The 12490-nt window shown below is 42.7% G+C and overlaps 1 protein-coding gene across 1 annotated transcript in view; it reads right to left on the bottom strand.

The window, feature by feature from the left end:
- Positions 1–12490, bottom strand: part of pkd1a (polycystic kidney disease 1a) — a 114782-nt gene that overhangs the window by 61527 nt on the left and 40765 nt on the right. Inside the window, exons 24-31 of the mRNA XM_083766251.1 lie at positions 10886–11108; positions 10033–10192; positions 9770–9922; positions 9213–9357; positions 3743–4072; positions 3073–3161; positions 1576–1906; positions 242–410 (exon numbers count right to left, since the gene is read on the bottom strand). Of these exons, the coding sequence (XP_083622377.1) occupies positions 242–410; positions 1576–1906; positions 3073–3161; positions 3743–4072; positions 9213–9357; positions 9770–9922; positions 10033–10192; positions 10886–11108 (1600 nt within the window). The remainder of the gene's footprint in view (positions 1–241; positions 411–1575; positions 1907–3072; positions 3162–3742; positions 4073–9212; positions 9358–9769; positions 9923–10032; positions 10193–10885; positions 11109–12490) is intronic.

Here is a 12490-nt window from a genome sequence, read left to right as displayed (position 1 = left end):
GGAAGGCATTGGGTCCCATTTTGATGGTCTTTTCTCTTTGGTATATGAACCGCCTGGGGAAATTAACCCCAACCTCGCAATATCTCAGGCCGGACACTCTAACCACAAGGCCTCTGAGAGGGTCACGCTTTCAAGTAGTTCTCCAAATACCCCCAAAGACGTTTGGACATAACCGCAGTCACTAAAGAAGTGCCTCGTCTCGTTGCACCGCTGATGAAATGTAATGAAGAAGGTCACTTACTCTGGGGACAGGAAGAAGGTGTAGTTCCTGTGGTCCAGGTCCAGCCCCCTGGTCATGCTGAATGTGATGCGTTTAGTGTCTGTATGATTGAACTCATTGGGTCGCTCATGGGAGTGGAGGTAGGCCATGATGTAGGGCTCCTCGCTTTCCTCTGCTCGCTCAGGGTGTTCTATGCCCAAAGGAGGTGAAAGAAATATTATGCTTAACCCATTCTGACCTGAGATCAGATTCATACGAGGTTTCCGCCGGACACACACTGGTCTGATGAACCCATTCTGACCTGAGATCAGATTCTAAAAATGTCAGTCGTTCTTCGATTTTTCCAAAAATAGCAGACCTACAAGCTCGTATCGCGCCACTCGGTGGCGCGATATGAGCTTGTAGATCTGCTATTTTTCAATAGCTAAAGCATAACATGATGCCGACACCAAAATGCGTGCCCGGTCAGAATGGGTTAAAATAGCAAAACTTTTAAAAATCATTTTAAGCCCATTTGTCCTCTCATTCTGGTACAGAATCAGATTTTGTCTTTGTTTGTTTGTTTTGTTGTTTTACAAAATCATTCGTCAATAGCCAGGTGGTGGCTTGCTTGCGTAATCCATAACGTTGCATTTTTTTGAATAAATAATTCGCTCACATCAATAAAAGTAAATTTCTTCACCATTGTCATTAACTGAGTCATTTTCTTTACTTAAATAAAAAATGGGCAAAGACAGTTCCATGAACACACCAAAACACACTGTCGGAGATTCACAGAAGGTCTGCGCTGCCGTTCCAACAAGTTAAACATGCTATAAATTCTATCATTTAGAATGGAAAATAACCACTTCCCCTCTTCTATGACCCAATTATTCTGATGATACAGGCTTTGAGCTGACGGCTAGAGACAGCCTAGAGAAGAGTAGCCTAATCAGTTGGCTATGTGAATAATGTTGATGCACTTTTAAATATGACAATGCTGTTTCCATTATAAGTAACATTGCTCAGCTGACCTGTTCAGACAATAAAGAGGCTACTCACAGGTTGGGAGAAAGTTGATTAGCATTTGTGATGAATGATGATCATTGTACAGTTTCTTCAGAGCTTTTCAGTTTAAGTGGTAACATTAATGTACCTCTAAGATTAACGTCTTGCTTGTGCGTCGCCCCCTCTCGTTTGAAAGTGCACTGTGGCATATTTTAACTCGTATTGATAGTTTTGACTGTTCAATATTGCGCAACCGTCGTCACTCTCGACAACAAACATCTCTAAGAAAATACGAAAATAATCTGGCGACCCCGAGGGGTCGCGACCCACAGGCTGAGAACCCCCTTGACTTAGCCTCTACTTCCTACCATTCAGTGAGGTGAAGTTCAGCTGGACAAACAGTCCGGCCTGCCGATTGGTGTTTCCCGTGCTGACCCTGACGATGACAGATTCACAGTGGCTGATGTTCACCGAGCCGGCCGTGGGGACCCCCGTCGCCCCCGAGCCCTCGGCCCCCGCTTCCCCGCCGCCGCCACTGCTGGCACTGCCGTTGTTGACGGCGACGGTGATGGCCTGGCTGTCGTCCAGCCCCGAGATGGGGATCTGCGTGCCGTTCTCCGTGCGGAACTCCATGGAGGCCACCTCGGTGGAGATGGTGTAGTTGGCCACGTAGTTGAACGGGAACGGGTTTGGCTCCACCTGGGTGGGGGGGGGGGGGGGGGGGGGGGGGGGGGTGAAGGGGAGAGAAGGAGGGAGAGAGAAAGAAAGAGAGAGAGATATGATCGAGATGGACCATCACTGGTTCATTTGGTTACAGGTTTGAAGACAGTTCTCAAGTGTTCTGACCTGAGATCAGATTCTATATAAACGTCTTCTACATCCTGACAGTTTTCTGATAAAGCCATGTTTCTATGTCAGTCGCTCTTCGATTTTTCAAAAATAGCTAAAGCACGACATGATGCTGACACCAAAATGGGTTCCCGTTCAGAATGGGTTTTAAATGAACAGAGAGAATTTGAACGTGTATTTCTTTTGTGTGGCCAAGAGCAAGAGAAAGTGAGCGTACGTTTATTGTTTATTAAATGGATCCCCATTGCTCAATACCGATAAAAAAAAAGTGGATTCATGAATGTATGAATATAGACAATATCTTAGGCCAATATAAAAGACTATATACCAAATTTCCCACCCCACAACCCCGGCTGCCGGACTATAGCTGATGCCGGGGCGACAGCTAATCTTCCTGGAGTCCACTTACAATGTAATATAATGTGTTGTGCGTGTTTGCGCGCGTGTGTGCGCTCCTGATAGCATCTAGTATGCGTGTCAGTGCATGTGGGGGGACCACAGTGGTGTGCACAGATAGACACTAGGGGGTGCTAGAGCACCCCTTGCCCTTTTGGCAATTTTGCTCTTAAAAATAAATAAATAAATAAACAAGTTTTCATTTTTTTCTTAATTTGTAGTGTGTGAACCATGCGGTGACATTGATCAAATCTTGATAAAAAAACGCTTCTACTATATTATTTAGGCCCCCACAATCTAAAGCTATGTTTCTATGTCAGTGGTTCTTCGATTAAAGTAAAATTGCTTTTTTTCAATAGCTAAAGCACCAAAATGGGTTCCCGCCCCAAAATGCGCTGCACAAGGTGCCCTTTTTTTTCACTTGAGCACCTGCCCCTCTAAATGTCTGTGCACGCCACTGGGGGACCATATGTGAGAGTTCTCTGATGGGGGACTATGTGAACCCCCGGGGCTTTTGTTCAATCGTTCTATGACAGACACGCTTTTTGGCTGGTGACTGAAGGAAACTTCAAATAGTGCGGTGCGCACTTCATGCTGAGCCATAAAGCGTCACAACTCACCTGGAACAGGAGCTGCATGATGCTGTTTCCCGCGGCTGCTCGACCCAGACTGTTGTTGAAAGCTCTGGGTATGGAAAAGCGCTGGCAATCTGTCATAGAGAATATAAGAACAGAACATAATTTAGATTTTTCTTTTAATTCATTACATTTATGAAAAGTAAGAATTTAAATGCTGTCGGAATCAAATCAAAAGACATGACAAAAATCTGTTCTAGCGGAAGCTCTGCTGATAACATCAGCATGACATTTTTTTCTACTCTCTACATTCTTTATCTTAACCACCACCTTGGGCAAATAATAATAATTTCAAAATGCTTCTACATTTTTCAAAACTTTTCTCCAAGGAAACCCCCTTTTCCTTGGTCTTCCCCGGAGGCAGAGGAGGATAGGATAGGAATAATAATAACATTTGATAATAAAATGTTCCTCTACCTTTTTTCCTACCTTTATTTATTTAGCAAAAATATGTTAAATGAAAACAGAAGATTATGAATATCCAAGCAAGAGAAGCAACAGCAGAAGCAACATTTTTCTAAACTTTTCTCACTCACAAAAAACATCACAATGTGACGTACTGTACGTGAGCTTGTAGATTTTTTTCTATTCCTTGTATATCCATTCATTGCGCGCACACACACACACACACACACACACACACACACACACACACCTGAGCTGTCATTGTCATGGTAACAGAGCAGGCTCTGGGGGTCGGCCAGCTTCCCCGTGGCAGCGATCTCGGTTCCCCGCAGAACCAGCGGCTCCTCGTTGAGCACGCGGGCGTGCATGAGGATGAGCATGAGCACAGACGTCAGGCTGTAGGCCTTGGCTGCCACGCGCAGCGTGTGGGTCTCCGGGTCCAAGGGAAGCCCTTCCCCTTGGTCCTCTCCGGAGGCAGAGTTGGAGGATGGGGAGGTGGAGGAGGAGGAGGGGGAGTCCAGGTAGGGGGCCTGGAGGTAAGGCTGGGAGGCAGACTGGCTCACCTGGTGGATTAGGTCACCTATAGCGGGAGGAGAGGAGGTTATTTTCAATTGGTTGTGCCTCCATGATGTTATTTTTTTCCATTTCAGTTAGTTTTAATATATTTTTAAGCAGGTGATATTTTGTTAGTTTTATTTATAATAACTGGAGAGAAGGACCGAAAATGGGAGGAGAAGAGAGGGGAAGGGAGGAGGGCAACAAATAGGTGCTGCATAAATGGAGCTATAGGGTTAGGAACAATGATATAATACACGCCAGCATTTTTCCCAATTTAGCTCTTATTTTGAAAAGCCACATTTCCAGACTTCCGGTACTGATCATAAAATAGGAAGTCGGAGGGTGCCTGGCCAGGTCCTCTGTAGCAAACGGAGCTAAGCCAGTGCAGTGGAGGCCGGGTTACCTTGTTTTGACCAAAAATGCCATCTGGGACAAGGAATACAGGCGATTGAAAGAAACAGATAGAAGGGGTGTTTATGGTGATGACGATCTAAGATACAGTAGCGCGACCCAGTGTTATGACAACAACAGCTAGCAACCCGATGCTAACATAAGTAGCATTATGACTTGATCGATCGAATGCACTATAAAAGTGCAATTGCCGTAGGGCTACGCTAATGGCGTTAAGGGTAGCATTCAATAATATGCTTCAATTGACATACATCTAGATCAATGGCGCAAAGTGGGTTAACCCATTTAGGACTGAGGCCCCTTCCAAAAACGACTCCTAACTCATGACCTAAGTTTTGTGGATTTTTTTTATATAGCAGCAGCAGCAGCATCATTTATTTATTTTATTTTATATCTTTGAATACTGTACTGTACATACTGTACAGAACCCCCCCCATACTGTCCAGAAGGGTTAAAACACCAAAAGAGGTTCACCGTCCTGATAACACCAGGGTTGTGCCAATAATTCTGGGAAATTCTATATGAAAACATATATGAGAGTGAGGCCTTTATCTATACTGATGATGACAATAATGTTCCAAGATCAGAACACTTGTGTGCTTCGATGGGCCCCTATATTAGTAGCTCCAGGGCCCCAAGTGTCATTATGACTTTTCAAAGCTTTCTTTATGACCTACTGAACGAATAACAGTTATTTTCATTTATTTCCATTTGGCTTGACAAGACTGTCCATTGTGCTGTTTATCAAACAGATACATCAAAGCAGGGGAAGAGGGGGGAGCTGACAGGTGGGGACCATGCGCTGAAGCCTGAAGCACACACAGTCCTTTCTCTGCGATCCAAACATGGCTGCTTTGGTGTGTGTTTGTGGGTCTGTGTGTGTGTTGGTATTGTGCAACTAATTCCATGTTCACTTTTAGGATTGAAAGTTGCAAACAAAAAATCCTGCACACTGGTGTATATATACTGACATTGGTATATTTAGAGTGATTTCTTTGGGTACCAGATCTTCATTATTAAAATAGTTTGTGACAATGAGAAGCCATAGTGTAGTGCAGGGATCGGCTCAGTTACAAATGCATACATTTGTAACTGAGCAGACTGAAAAAAGACAAGAAAAACACAATGCATAGTGTTAATCTTAAATGTTCAGTAGCACCCACAACGCTTGCATTATGTGTAAGTAACAATAATAAGTAATAGTAATATGATGACATTCTCCTCTACCCTATTTTGTCTACCTATACTTGCAAAACATATTAGCAAAAAAAAAGAAAACAGAATATTACAAAATCCAGCAATGTAAAAGCACCATATGACAAAGCACAGCAGCCAGAGGAAATAAACACAAAGCAAATTGGGCAAGGTGTCTGATTGACTGGTGTCTGGTCTCTATAAATAGATCCCAAGAGGAAATCTCAGTCAAAAACAATGCATGTTATAGTTGTTGAACCTACAGTAACATAGAACAAACAACACTAATGATACATTTACTTTGAACGCTCCGATAAATGTAATGAACATCAAAGCCTCAAGATGTTTCTCAGGTAGAATAATTGCATACATACACATACTATACAGCATAAATGAGTCTTCCAATATCAGACAATTGGAGATCTCTGCCTACCAAACCTTTCTAAATGCAACATAGTTGCTAGAGCAGTGACGAGTACAGCTAACAAGAAGAAAAAATAAAGTCTGCAACCGCAATTACTTGTTTCGATCTGTTTGGATCTTCCATGGGGAAGGGAGAAAACTATTTATTAATATAATTTGATATACGTTGTAAGTTACTGTCAAAACTGTTCCAACAGTGTGAGTAAAAGTAGCTACAACTTTTCACAAGTTTCATGTCCAGTTTGGGACATGCTTTATTAGCAAACTGTAAAACTCTAAAAACACAGAAAACAATAAAAAATCCATAAACAAGAACAAAGGCATAGACATGTACATGGCCACAAGATCCAGATAAATAACAGTTTAAATAAGAGTGCAACTATAACCAACCATCCTCCCAACCACCCACCTCAGAGATGGGCCTTTCAACTGTCCACTGAAACTGAACAACAGCTACCTCATCCTGCTTCCATTATTGATGGCACGAATGGAAGTAGGTATAAATGAGAATTTATACACGTTGCCTTTAGTTGCAGGGGCATCTAACCGTTGGCCGGAAGGCAAGAATTGAAGAATAGATGATGCGTTCTTGAATTGTAACTAGAGCTGGGACTCGATTAATTTTTTTTATCTAATTAATCAGAGGCTTTGCGATTAATTAATCTAGATTAATCGCATTTTAATCGCATATCAATATTCAACCCGAGAACAGCGAGAAACCTTTTTTTTTATGTTTTTTTGGTATCCCAGTGAATCAACAAATAGTGACTACAGGATACCACTCATTTTCAACATTCTACTCTCATTAATATACCTGTTGTGGAAATAATAATAAAAAGTCACCCCATTCTGTGTTGCCTAGAACTGGAGGTCTGAAAAAAACAGTAACAAGTACATCTCAGTGACATCACAAAGCTGTACTTACTTCATATTGTTACTGTTTTTTGTCAGACCTCCAGTTCTAGGCAACACAAAATGGGGTGACTTTTTATTATTTCCAGTTTTCAGTACTATAGAAAAGCGCCCAGTGAGAAACGTTCCGCAGTGGAAAAAAAGGTGCGATTAATTTATCTGTAGTTAATCGCGATTAATTTTTCTGTAGTTAATTAATCTAAATTAATCGCAATTAGTCCCGGCCCTAATTGTAACCCCACAATCTTGCAAGCCCTCACAACCCTGTTAAGTGCATTTGTCTGTCTAAGGTTTCCATACCAATAACAAATGACAGCAAAGGAAATAACAGACTGTATGAAAGCCCTGTATTGTAACCTCGGCTACGTTGAAAATGAGGGCTTGCCCTCAACTGTATTTCCAAGTATAAATAAAGGTGAGAAAGAAAGAAAGAAAGAAAGAAAGAAAGAAAGAAAGAAAGAAAATGGTGGGCATTTTATTTAGACATTTCAGCTTGTCTATGCTGGAAATGCTGGCTCTGAAGTTTCTGAACCAATTAGAGCGTTGCGTACGTCCGTCTCAGGCACAGTGGTTTGTTTACAAAGTAACAGAGAGACGGCAGAAAAGCCAGAGGATGTTTTTCTAACCTGAACACAACCTATATACATATTTTAGCACGATGATTCGGTTGAAAACGAGTAATACGCTGTCTGGATGTCATCTTCAATTGGATTAAAAACTGAGGATTTCTGTAATCAGTAGCACCTGTGTTCTGACGTGCAGATATGGGAATCAAACACGTTTTCGTTTTGAGGAAGTAATGATTTTTATGGACTTTTGATATAAAAACACATTTTTGGCATCCATTGTAAGGTCTAAAAGTGTGAAAAACGTAACACTATAACTTTAAACTGCTGACCTTTTTACACACCATTTCAGTATTAGAACTGACAAGTGTCAATTCCATTCCATGTCTGACTGGCTTGTCATCGTCACTCTTTGTCTGATGAAATGATTTGAAATGTCAGAATAAATCAATGCAAGCTACTGCTAGATAAGAGTGCAGTTAGTTTGTTTGTTTGTTTGTTTGCAACTTGATCCACTCTATCCACTCCTCAGGGAATGGATGTGCAAAGTGTTCTTGCTTCACTTCAAGGACTAGCCAAACTACAGAGCTGCCAACCCTCACACAACGGGGGTGAGATTCACGCAATTGAACCTTTTCACATGATGCGATCATGCGACACATCGTGTTTCTCATGCCATCAAAATACCCCAATTGGAGAACTGCGTCAACTAAATAAACCACTGAGAAATCCATTTCAACCGGAATTTGAGCGGGTATAAGGTAATTAAATTATTGTATCTGATTCTGAATACCCCGCCACCCACCGTTAACTGTGGTGAAAACATGTGTTCGTATCGTCTGCTCTCCTATGAAAGCTGCACGCTGCGTGCACGTCATTGCTCCATTGATATATACTGTGTATATATATGCAGAATATATGCTGCATATATGCCATATTCAGGTTCATAATATGTGCATATACAGTATGTGGATTTATAGTAAATATAGTTGTCATACAGCTCATATCCACATATATGGTAGTTATATAATGCGCCATATAAAAATATATGTTCATATATTTTATTCTAGGATGGAATGTCTATATTCCTCTATAGATAGAAAGGCCAAAAGACATTCAGTGGCCGAATGCATAATTTCCTGAACTCTTGCCATTTCCTGAAAGTTGGCAGACAACATTTGGCTACCAACCTGAGCCAACAGTGTTGTTTTTCTTCCAAATTGTTTTTGAAGTAGTAAGAAATCTCAAGCAAATTGATATTTGTTCAAAGCCTAAAAAAACACCCTGTACCACTACTCAAAAAACATGGAATATGGTTGTGTATATGACAGGAAACTCCATGACAGGAAACTCCATAATTGCCTGTTAACCCATTCTGAACGGGGAACCCATTTTGGTGTTAGCATCATGTTATGCTTTAGCTATTGAAAAATAGCAGATCTACAAGCTCATAGCGCGCCACCGAGTGGCGCGCTACGAGCTTGTAGGTCTGCTATTTTTGAAAAATCGAAGAGCGACTGACATTTTTTTAATCTGATCTCAGGTCAGAATGGGTTAATCAGACCAGTGTGTGTCCAGTGGAAACCTCGTATGAATCTGATCTCAGGTCAGAACCCTCTTACTGTTATGATAGTATCGTCAATAAAAGATGTTTACCCATAATATTGAGTATGTTGTCAGCGATCTCTGTGGGCGTGACCGTGCCCTGCTTGGTGTCCGTCTGAAGGATCTCCAACATGGACTCCAGCTTGTTCAGGGTGCTGTTCTGACACTCCTCACATATGAACTCTCGGCTCCTTGCCTGTCAACAACACACAAACACATGCACGCACATAAATACATGCAAATAATGCACACGCAGGCAAGCCGACACATAAATGCACAGATGTACTGTAAGCAAAGATACACAAACGCACACACGTGCGTGTACTTTTCCTCCTCCCCCTGCGTCCCCCTTTTATCCAACCCCACCCCTCCCCATATATATTAACGATATTGGTTCGTTATGGCGTTACGATACGATTCAATGATTTGAAATCGATACAGTAACTATTTTAAATACATAGCGAAACGATTCGATACCGATTATTTCCATTGCAAAACGATGCGATACATACCGGTAGTCAACGTTGCTGTTTTCATTTCGATATATACTTGAGATTAAAATCGATTCTTCGATGCAGTTACTATATCGTTACACCCCTACTACTCACCGTGCATTGTTTCAGAGCAGCCGAGGTCTGCTGGATGTCGTTAACGGTGGTGAGGTCGAGTGCCGTCAGAGCCTGGGTGATGTTACTGCGTACGGTGACCCTGTAGCCACGCTCAGCCCGTGACAACACGGGCTCTCCCACGGTGTTCTCATACTGGGAAACACAAGATACGCATAGGCACATCATGTACATTATGTTCACACACACACACACACACGCACACGCACACAATGAGTTGACCATGTAGATACTGCAAAGCCTACCTCATTGAGCACTGTAATAAGAGCCAGGGACAACTCTCGCACTCCCTGAGAGTCGCCTTGCTTCAGCAGCTTCCTGAGTTTGGTGCCAGTCAACTCAGCCAGCCAATGAGGAAGGCTGCTGTATCCAGGTGGAGGGTCTGGTAGTACCACCTCAATGGACCTGCACGCACGCACGCACGCACGCACGCACGCACGCGCACACACACACACACACACACACACACACACACACACACACACACACACACACACACACACACACACACAGATTATTACCGAGTACTATTGCTATGTATGTGTGTTCATATGTGTGTAGGCGGTGTGCTGTTTGACAGTGTAATTAGTTACCGTGGCCATCATGGCCTAATGTGCTGCGTATATTGATATGTTGTTTTATTTTCTAGTTATTTCCCTCTTATTTTGTTTGCCTCTGTTTATAATTTCTTCTTTTCTTGCCTGTATGTAGGTTTAAAGTGCTCTGACTGTGAAGCACTTTAGTTTGTACTGTTTAGCTGTTTTGTACTGTATAGCACTTTGAAATGTGATTTGAAACATTATTTCTATAGACCATTTACAACAGCCAAGGCTGGCCAAAAGTGCCGAACAAGAAAAAACAACAACAGAACAAAGCAATATAAAGCAAGAGCATACAGAGCACAATATCGGTAGACAGAGAGCAGGGAAGCAAGTAGAAAGATGACGGTGGTGCTGGAGGAAAGTCCAAGGCCATTTTAAAGGGCTTTAAGGGCTCCTGTGACTCACCTTGTGTTTGTGCGAGTGTGCGTTTGCGTGTGAGTGCGTGTGCCGTGGCAACAAATAAAATGTCAAAATTGGGTGGGTGTACAGTAATTACTTATTGAGGGCGGTGATGGAAGCTCCCTGGTGGTCCTCGACTGTGATTGACACGGCAACGCGATGGTGTGCGGAGCTGAACCCTGGGGGAAGGAAGGCAGAATGCTCGGGGCTGGTGCCCTTATACACGCAGAACTCCTCGCAGTAATCCTCCTTGCAGCGCGTCGCCAACAGGCTGTAGAGCAGGGGTGTCTCTGACGTGCCCAGGTGACGGTCACTGTAACCTGGAGAGAGGAAAGGAGGAGAGCATTAGGGCAGATTCACGCTCATTTTTTAGTGCAGACAAAAGGTCGGTTCGGGATGGGTTCTGTTACAGTAGATCAGGTTCAGGTTCAGGTTCAGGTTTATTTGTCATTTGTATAGATACAGAGTATACATACAATGACATTTATTTTGCTCAGAGCACTCTCAGTCTTACATACACAGGACATAAACAAACATCTATAGTGCAAGAAAAGACAAAAACAGGAAAAGAAAAGTGCAAGTGAAGTGAAGTGCAATACAGTTCAAGGTCAGCTGTTCAGCAGCCTGACTGCCTGGGGGTAAAAACTGTTACTGAGACGGGTGGTACGAGATTTGATGCTCTGGTAGCGTTTTTTGGAGGGGAGTAGTTTGAACAGGGTATTTGCGGGGTGGCTGGTGTCTTCCATGATGTTATGGGCTTTTTTCATACAGCGAGTGGTGTAGATGTTATGGAGATTGGGTAATTCTGTAGTGCCGATGATTTTAGCTGCTGTTTTAATGGTCCTCTGCAACCTCTTGCAATCCTGAGCGGTCGTGTTACCGTACCACACTGTGATACAGCCAGAAAGTGATCTGGTGGACCAATGGAAGTTTAGATTTCTCGATTTCAGTTCTAACATTTAGGTGAATGTATTTCAGGATTCAGAATCTGTGATATAATCATTTTTTGATTTTTGGCACATGCAGATCAGGCCATTGAAATGCTAATCTGGGTGCTTGTTTTAACCTGCCAGGTAGTTAAGGGTACGCATGCATACCGTACTGTACTCTGCTTAGGCTACTTGTTCACAATGAAACCACCACCAGCAAGAACACCCTGGCTGGCTAACAGCGATGCCAGCCTGCCGTTGAAACCTGCCGCCGTCCCCAGCGACAGAACACAACCTGCCGAGGCGAGGACTATAGTCCGCAATCATGGCGTTTAAAGGACCACTTCACCACTTTTCAACCTATCTTCATATACTAGGTCCTCACTAATAATCATGAAAAAATGGTGCAATTTTTTTCTACTCGGTCTGTGTCTCATAGGAGGGCTGTGGGCAGTTCAGGAACCGTCTTCCAGTGACATCATCGATGGGGAATACAAGCTAATAGAAACTGCAGGCTTTCTAGTCCTGAAAAGTTGCAATGCGAAAATGGAAGCCATCGTTCTCACGATAATGAAAATCTAAACATTTTTGTAAAAAAATCTTGTTTAAAAAACAATCTGCCTAATGATGATGTCACTGGAAGACGGTTTCTAAACTGCCCACAGCCCTCCTATGAGACACAGACTGAGTAGGAATAAATCATGCCATTTTATCATGATTATTAGTGAGGACCTATTATATGAAGATAGGTTGAAAAGTGGTGAAGTGGTCCT

The sequence above is a fragment of the Protomyctophum parallelum genome, assembly GCF_964188405.1.
Source record: "Protomyctophum parallelum genome assembly, chromosome: 5".
Classification (NCBI taxonomy): Eukaryota; Metazoa; Chordata; class Actinopteri; order Myctophiformes; family Myctophidae; genus Protomyctophum; species Protomyctophum parallelum.
Note: the sequence above shows the minus strand (reverse complement) of the source record. Positions and strands in the feature narration are given on the sequence as shown.